This window comes from Arachis stenosperma, chromosome 8 (assembly GCF_014773155.1).
Source record: "Arachis stenosperma cultivar V10309 chromosome 8, arast.V10309.gnm1.PFL2, whole genome shotgun sequence".
Taxonomy (NCBI): Eukaryota; Viridiplantae; Streptophyta; class Magnoliopsida; order Fabales; family Fabaceae; genus Arachis; species Arachis stenosperma.
In genome coordinates, this window is record NC_080384.1 from 9,304,302 (window position 1) to 9,313,259 (window position 8,958).

Sequence of the window (8,958 nt, forward strand, 5' to 3'; positions counted from 1 at the left end):
AAGTCACTATGTGGAGTATTTGGTTGGACATGTCTGATCTTTGAAGGGTTTGGATACCTTGTTCCAAATTTTTAATTAGGTAGCTGTTTTGGCCATGAATTTGGTTATGGCATTAGTTTTTCACATGTTTCCATTTATCATGCTTTAATATGGATTTGATTAAATTCTCCTAATATATGTAGTCCAATGTGATCGAATCCAGAGTCATCCCATCACTCGTAACGTTTTGTTTACTACTAGTAATGCTAGCAGCAATCATAATATATTAATAAAAAAATATTTTGTAACTTTTATTTAATTGATAATCATTTTTTTTTGTACATAATTGATAATCATTTAAAAAAATGTGATACGGTTTTGGCTAGATTTATTATTATGAGTATACGTCTATTGAATAATAAGTTTTTTTTTCTAAACGAGACTATTTTTAAGGTTTTAAAAATCGATTTAAATTAATTAGTTGAATCGTGAGCGAATGATAAATACAATTCGATCTAACAAAAAGTTAATTAATAGAAAAATCGATTGAAAATTGGTGAGTCAAACATAATTGAATACAAAATTTGTCAATTTTTTTTTGTAAAATTGACTAATTTTTAAATGAACATAGAAAGAGAAGGAGATCAAAAGAAGAAAAGTAAAAAAAAGAACGAGCAGATCCAAACGTAGATATGTGTTTTAATTTAGTTGTTAAAATGAGCATTTTGGTTCCTTTGATACTTGGACATAAAACAAACTGATGGTGCATATCAATAGAGGTGTACGCGGGTCGGATCGGATCGGATATAGTCAGAAATTCGATCTAATCCGCACAATTTTCATCGGATCGAATATAATATTCGTGTTTTTTATTGTCGGATCGGATTGGATATCGGATATATTCGCATAATTGAACCTTTAATCATATTTCTATGTAAAAAATTCAATAAAAATATTTCTTTGACATTTTTAAACTTATTTATTCTTAAAATATTTTTAATCAAACTTTTTTAAATAACAAAAATAAAATAATACAATATATGAATAATAATTACTAACTAAAACATACAAACAAGTAATTATAATACTAAATATATATATATATATATATATATTTAATTATTATTGTGCGGATATGTGGACCCACTAATCAGATATATGAATGTAGAACAAATATCCACAGTCTGATCAGATCGTATCTGCAATTTTTGAATCGGATGTAAATATTCACCGTAAATCTACAGATACAATCTGATCCACAAACATCCCTACATATCAAAAGGTTTTGATAATTCAAAGCGAGTGAGTCGCATCCAATCTAAGCCGACGCAAAACAAGTCTAGACCCAGACCAAAGAACAGAGAGCACCCACAACACAAGAAACACAATTAATTAGTTACTAACACAAAGACAAAAACACAGTTATCTCTCTCTACCCTCTCTCGTTTCTTGGGCCATCCACATTCATGGCCATGGCTTCACAAAGTATTCATCAATACCAATGGATGTGTCTCTTAATTTTTCTGTTCTACCTTTTGCCTTTTTCTTCCCTCCTCCAATTTTATTTTCCTCTAAACGGATTTCTCTTCTCTTTTCACTTCTAAAACTCTTTCTTTATTTTATTTATAAAGCTCTTTAGATTTTTTTTATATTGGTTGGACACTTTTAATTTTTTTAAATATTGCCATTATTGTTATCTATAGAAAATTGTTGGTTTAATTAAATGCTGCTACAATTAAAGTGCACAACAGTTAAGATTTTATTGAGAAAAGAAAATATACATTTGTTTAACGTGAGTATGAGATCATAGTTAAGTACAGGTTTGGTATTATTTACAAATTATAAAATATACATTAAAATTATTATTAGTAGAATTCTTCAAAAATTTTACTTTAATAAATATTTAAAAATTTAGATTTTCTATATTCTTTATAAAAATCAATTTCAATATTAATCTAAGAGCACATATTAATTGAACCTTATTTATATTATTTAAAAATTCATTACTCTATTTTTTGTGACCTTGTAAAAATTGATCTAAAATATGCATGCTTAACTTAAAACTTATACATTTTTACGTATTTATTATTTAAAGAGTGTTCATGTCACTAAATTTGCTAACTAGTTCAAAGTATAAAGAAAGTGAAAATATAAATTTATTTAAACAACTAAATGAATAAATACAAAAACACATCATGCGTGTTTAAACTTTTACTGCAGAATAATTAGAAGTAGAAAATATAAAAAATTATAAAAAAAATTTATTCACTTAACTTTATTATAAATTAGGTAAAAATTCAGGTGAAGTCGATTTCACGTAAAATTGATATTTGAGAACCGTTAGATGAAAATTTAGTCAAATCAGTCAAATCATCTAACGACTCTTAGGTATCAACTTCACGTGAAATCACTGCACTTGAGTTTCTACCTATAAGTTATTGTTATTACAAATAGAAACTCAAAAAATAAATGAAAAATCCATTCAAACAAAATCTTCTACAGATCATTCTATATAAAAAAAAAATTCTACAGATCACTAAAAATAATTTTTATCAAAATCTTAAAGAAGTTTAATTTTAGTAAAAAATTGAGATAATTATAAATAGACCTATTTTACACGTACAACCAAAAAAATTCTTTTAAAAAATATTTTTTTTTTACAATATACTAAAATTAGATTTGACAGTATCATGCTGGAATAGTGATGCATAGTAAAGTTTTTTGTATACTGTGTAAAAAATAAAAATTCTATAAATATATTGAATCATTTGTGATTTTGGCTTTCGCTCAAAGTGCTCTCTCCCTTCTCCATTTTTGCATCCTCTTCGGACACTCCGATATTCCATTGATCTTCCACTCTCTCAACTTCCAAAGTTTTGATCTTTTTCTGATCACCATCCACCCCATGTAACCATGTAAGTTATTGCTCCTATTTCATCACTTCCCTTTAAACGTTACACTTTCCTCTCTCAATTCCCCTATTTTTTTATTTTTTTTTATTTTCACTTCCATCCACTTCTATTATCTTTGTTGGATTTTGACGTACTTTCAGTTTCTACCCTTTCTTCTCTGTGAGTTCATTTTGAATTTCTCTTCGTGTGCGCGTGCGTCTGATTTTTTCTTTAAATGTTTATTATTGTTTTGATTTTTGAGTTGTTGGTAGTGTTTTTTTTCTTTTTTCTATCGTAATTGTGGAATGCTTGTTAGTGGTTACTTTGAAGGACCAGGTTCAGTGGGTTTGGATTGGGATCTATGTGGAATCTCTCGGTTTCTGTTTTCTTCTTATTATATATTATTCTCATCTTTGCGTGGTTTAGTTTATAATGTTTATGCTGGTTAATATTGGTTTTTGTGCTTTTTTTTATTTGTTTTTTTTTGTGTGTATATATATATATATAGATTATCACCTGGGTGGCTTCTTCGTCCGAATAAAAAGGAAAAAGATTGAATTTTGACGCATTCCCAGAACATATGTTGCTTTTTTGAGTGGTGGCTAGCTATTTCATGGGTTGAACTTGAAGAATTATGGGTAGCTTTAGCGAATTCGAAGAATGTCGGTTTTTTGATGCTCAAGAAGATGTTGTGTCCATTGCAGATTCAGTATCTGATGGAACTGACACCCTTGACATCAAATCTACTTCCAATGGAAGAATAGGATTGGATGGCTTTGACTATGATGTGTGGATTCGGAGCCCCAGGAGTGTTCGAGAGCGTAGGGGCAAGTTTATGAAGAAGATGGGACTGAGTGTGAATGGGATTGAGAATTCAGTGGATGTGGTCGGTGTTGTTGAGCAGGAAGAGGTGAGGGATAGAGTGGAGTATAGTAGTGGGGCTGTGACTAGAACTTGTGATGGTTTTGAAGAGGAGTTCTGTTCGAGTCGGTCCTCTATGTCTTGTTTTTCCAGTATTGATTCTTCAAAGGAGTATGGTTTGGAGGAGAACTTGCTGTGCCAAGACAAGAATTCAGACAAGAGCGTTGAGTGTAATGTGGATCCAAAGGGGGAACAGAGGAATATGAGGGATGGTAGGGATGTGGTTCTGGATCGGTTGGCGAATACAGGGGAACCTGATGATTCTGAGAAACCCTCTGGGGTAACTCCTTCTTGGCAGACGAATGGGAATAAAAGGAGTTGGCTCAGAAGATTGCGGTCATTTACATGTATGCTTGATAATCAAGGTGATAATGGTTTTGACTCAGGATGTAGGCTTCAGAGAGTTAAGGTTCGGCAATGCAAGAAGCAAATGAAGGAATTATCTGCTCTTTACATGAGACAAGATATCAAAGCGCATGAAGGTTCTATTTCGACAATGAAATTTAGTCCTGATGGCCAGTATCTTGCAAGTGGCAGTGAAGATGGAGTTGTGCGCTTGTGGCAAGTGATTGAGGAGGATATGTCTAATGAAATTGACATTTCAGAAATTGACCCATCCTCCCTTTACTTTACAGTGAATAATCTCTCTGAATTGAAACCTCTGTTTATGGACAAGGAGAAAATCAACAAACTGAAGAGCATGAGAAAAACACAAGATTCAGCATGTATCATTTTCCCTCCTAAGATCTTCAGGTTGTTGGAGAAACCATTGCATGAGTTCTATGGGCATAGAGGTGAAGTATTGGATCTCTCCTGGTCAAAGAATAATGTGAGTGAATGTCAAAAATTTTTGTTTTCTAGCAAAAAAGGCATTCGCTTGCGTATGAAAATTGATTTGGTTCATCTTTTTGATGCAGTATCTTCTCTCATCATCCGTTGACAAAACTGTCCGTCTGTGGCAAGTGAAATCCGATAATTGCTTGAAAGTTTTCCCACACAGTAATTATGGTGTGCATTACTACAATTCTGTTCTGATTTTTGGCATTGTTGAACCATTTATCTTAATTTGTTCTTATTACTTCAAAATTTTCTTATGTTTCTTTTTGTTATTTGATAATGTTTTGTAGTGACATGCGTACAATTCAATCCCGTAGATGATAATTATTTCATTAGTGGATCTATAGATGGAAAAGTGCGCATCTGGACGATTCCTGATTGTCGTGTCATAGATTGGACTGACATTAGAGATATAGTAACGGCAGTATGTTATCGACCCGATGGCCAGGTAGAGCAACTCTTTCTTTTTACATGCTTTCTTCTATGGAAGGAAATACTATATAGAAAATATTGACATGAATTACCTGCTTTATACAGGGAGGGATTATTGGGTCCATGGCAGGAAATTGTCGATTTTATAATGTATCAGGTATAATTCTTTGGATATATTTTCCTCTAGTTAGACTACTTAGATGTCATTTAGTAGATTTCATAATATCTCATATAATTAGGATTCAAATTGTTATTGTGCCATGGTGGATGGGTGATTGATAGGTGGCTTGGTGGACCTACATTCTGCACATGCTTGAAATAAATATTTTTTCTTTAGAATAACGATGACATATAATCATGGACAAACTGGTTATGATTGGATGTGAATGTCAACGGCTCCATTGTAATCACTTAAACACTTTAGCTAGGTACTCATTGCTTGTGTTTCATCTTTTGCTTGAAGCAGATAATCAGTTGCAGTTGGATTCCCAAGTATGTTTACTTGCTAAAAAGAAATTTACTGGAAGAGGGATAACAGGCTTTCAGGTATTTTCTCTTTTTTTTTGGCTTCTTGCATCAAATGAATAATTTTGGCTTGATTCCCATTCATTTTTTGCTGTTCTATATAAGCTACACTTTATTTGGCTAACTGATTATATTTTATTTGTTTCAGTTTTTTCCGCAAGATTGTAACAAAGTTATGGTTACCTGTGCGGATTCACAAGTTAGAATCCTTGACGGGCTTAATGTGATTGGCAAATACAAGAGTATGTTCGTTATCTTATTCTTATGCTTTACAAAGAATTGTTCTTGGATCTGTACATCTGCACATTCTTTTAGGATTTTGTTTAGTTATTGTTCTGGCATTTTATTGGTTTAGCAATTATTGGTACATTCCTCTAATTTGCATTTTATTTCATATTATGTTTCTAAAATTCTTGTTCTGTTTCTGTAGGCGTAGGCACAGGGAGCCCAATGAGTGCATCTTTCACTTCTGATGGCAAACATATATTATCAGCATCCGAGGATTCTAATGTATATATGTGGAATGTTAGTCAGGAGGAGTCTATTCCCATGAAAGCTAAGAAGATTTGGTCTTCTGAGCGGTTTTTCTCAAACGCTTCCATTGCAGTGCCTTGGCAAGGTTTGAAACCTCAGACCATGGAAAATGAACACCAATGGAATGTCCTAGATAAAACTTCACCCGAATCTGTACATCTTAACCCACCTGCTTCATTCTCCCTGGGTCAAGAGTATTTCTTGGAGGCTTTGCCTAAGGGATCTGCAACTTGGCCAGAGGAGAAGCTTCCAATTTCTAGCTCCAAGGCAAAAACATCTACAATGCTTAAATCCGAGTACAGGTTCTTGAAATCTTCATGCAGGAGTACCTCTCGTTCTCATGCATGGGGGATGGTCATTGTGACTGCAGGCTGGGACGGTCGGATAAAGACATTCCACAATTACGGATTACCCGTACCCGTTTGAGAAGGGGGGGAGGGGGAGGTGAATTTTCCTTGGCATAAGCAAGCTGTCCTCGGAAAATTACATGGTGCTGATGTTGTTGGGAGTTGAGAGTGATGTTGACTTTGGCAGCAACTGTGAGATAGCATGTCAAAGTCAAAGCCTAAGCATGAATTAGAGGAACTTTGGCTTTTGGAGGGGCCCCCTTCACATTGGTATCGCTGGTTGAACAGTGACAAGTGGTTACATTACTGTGGTTCAAAAATGTAATGTTGCTGGAATTTAGCAAGTTGCCAAGTTACATTGCCTTTTGAAAGTCTAGAATCTGCTGGCCCCTAAAGGAGATGCAAATTCATGTGTTAGAAGCTTGGAAGGGGGTCCTATCAGATATTATTTTGATTATGTTGAAAGGACTGTGGGGCCTTCACAACACTCCATGCTTGCTACGATGAGTGGAGGAGATTCAAGCACTGCTGATTGAGGTTAACCTTGAGCAAAATTGCCATTTAGCAGAGAGAGAGCTATGTGTTTTCATCATTACATTATTGGCAGGGCTAACTAATTGGATCTCTTTGTCTGCCAATGTGGCCGTCGATCTCCTGGTGGGGCCGCCGGAATTGGACATCGGTGCCTTTTGCGCTCTCCGGTGATACAAACAATACATACAACAACCAATCTAATTATTGCTGCATTTAGTGGCTCCAAGCCTTTGGAAGCTGCTTCAATGCTCTAACAAAAAATCATTGCTAACAAAGAAATATTTCTGTATATCATCATCATCATCTCAATTTTAGGCTGAGATCACCTTTCATTAGGATCTTATCCTTTTCCAAATTGTATTACCATTTTGGTGTTTTGAGGGATATATACTATGTAAGTAAAATTTTGTTGCCTTCGATTTATGAATGGAAACAGTGGTAAACCAGAAAGAAAGCTCTTTGTACATTTGCTCTCTTTTTGTTTCACAAAATAAATTGGAATTTTGTGAAAAGCAAACAACAGTTACTTGAAATCAAAAGGGTAATATTACCTACTAATATAAAGTGTTATTGGTGCACATAGGTTAATTGTTTGTGGTTGAGAACAAGAGCTAGTCCCTTTTATCTTTTGCGGTTCCAATTATTTGAATCATGTTTGGATTGAAGTATGGAATGACATTAACGTTTTTATTAGCAAGGAATGAAGCAGAAGATAGTGAGTGGTGACAGTGCATTCCAATTTTAATTATGAACCATGCAATTTTGAACAAAAAGGAATATGTTTTATGTTATTGGAAACAGGAATATGTGACACTCACGTGGAATGTAGTTATAATTGGTTATTTCTTTCATTACACTCTAGTTACTGTTTCTTAGATGAGAACTGAAGATTAAGGTTTATGCATTCAAATAACTTTTTTAATCAATGATATCAATTTTCCAACAGAAATATCTTTTTACTTATAATTGTGCTAGAAAGTATTTTAAAACATGATATGCTCATTGGAGAATATAGCATCTAATCCAATCTTCTAATCATAAAGCGGTTTCATGCCAAAAGCATTTATTATTATTGTTTGGAGAAGAAACAAAACAAAATCATATCAATGAACCCTCCTTACAAAACTATATAAAGCAAAAACCAGTAAACCACATGGTAATGGACACCATGAGCGCATATGTAGACCCTAGAGAGAGAAAAAATTAATAAAAATGAATGATTGATTTTTGGATTCATGTTATTAGCCTTCTACTATAATCTAATAATTGGGCTTTAATATGTTCACAATCAATAGTTAAGATTTTCTTTTTACATCAAAATCGGTAATAGCTAAAATAACTTTTAAAAGGTTATATTTAAATTTTATTTTTAAAATAAAAATAGAAAAATTACAAAGTTTTAAAAAATAATTTGTTTTTATATCTAAGAAATACAATATGTATTTTTTTATCTCTATCTTTTAGAAATAATATTTAAATGTAGCCTAATCAGACTAATTTTTTTGGCGGATATACATTTTACATTCATATCACTAAAACTCAAAAATATTATTAAAAATTATTGAAGTTATAGCACTTGAAACAATTTGAATGGGATTATTCGCGCATGTGTTTACGTGTGTCAAATTTTCCTTTTATGATTAGAGAAACGATAGGAGGTATTATTAGTAAGATTTAAGTATTTTGTAGGTATATATTTATAAAATAATAATATTTTTTATTTTTAATAATATTTTTTATGATAATTTAAAATATTTATAACTCACATGCAAGATTTTTATTATTAACCAATTTTTTAACTATCATTTTTATATTTTAAAATGAAATATATAATTAAAACTCACCTTTATAAAAATTATGAGACATACCTATTAAGAATCCCTAACCTATTATGATTAGGCCAATCGGGCTAGTAGAGAGTGTTACCCACCTATGAATATCGGAGCAGAGAACCAAAG

The 8,958-nt window shown here is 32.6% G+C and overlaps 1 protein-coding gene across 2 annotated transcripts; it reads left to right on the forward strand.

The window, feature by feature from the left end:
• The first annotated feature begins 2,675 nt into the window (after positions 1 to 2,675).
• On the forward strand, positions 2,676 to 7,573 carry LOC130943533 (uncharacterized). Of its 2 annotated transcripts, none has more exons than XM_057871448.1 (8): positions 2,676 to 2,894; positions 3,379 to 4,620; positions 4,709 to 4,799; positions 4,919 to 5,076; positions 5,166 to 5,217; positions 5,527 to 5,606; positions 5,734 to 5,827; positions 6,016 to 7,573. In XM_057871448.1, exons 2-8 carry the CDS (start codon positions 3,505 to 3,507, stop codon positions 6,543 to 6,545), a joined length of 2,121 nt encoding a protein of 706 aa, XP_057727431.1. In that variant the 5' UTR covers positions 2,676 to 2,894; positions 3,379 to 3,504; the 3' UTR covers positions 6,546 to 7,573. The 2 variants fall into 2 exon arrangements, with proteins under 2 accessions (XP_057727431.1, XP_057727432.1); XM_057871449.1 differs by having other exon boundaries at positions 2,780 to 2,894; positions 3,575 to 4,620.
• Positions 7,574 to 8,958: the final 1,385 nt, after the last annotated feature.

What these genes read in the sequence shown, in the direction of transcription:
- LOC130943533 (XM_057871448.1), top strand. Translation starts at nt 3,505, where the DNA reads ATGGGTAGCTTTAGCGAATTCGAAGAATGTCGGTTTTTTGATGCTCAA. An exon ending in TTTCCCACACAGTAATTATG is followed by an intron (nt 4,800 to 4,918) that starts GTGTGCATTACT and finishes AATGTTTTGTAG; the next exon opens with TGACATGCGTACAATTCAAT. An exon ending in GAGGGATAACAGGCTTTCAG is followed by an intron (nt 5,607 to 5,733) that starts GTATTTTCTCTT and finishes TATTTGTTTCAG; the next exon opens with TTTTTTCCGCAAGATTGTAA.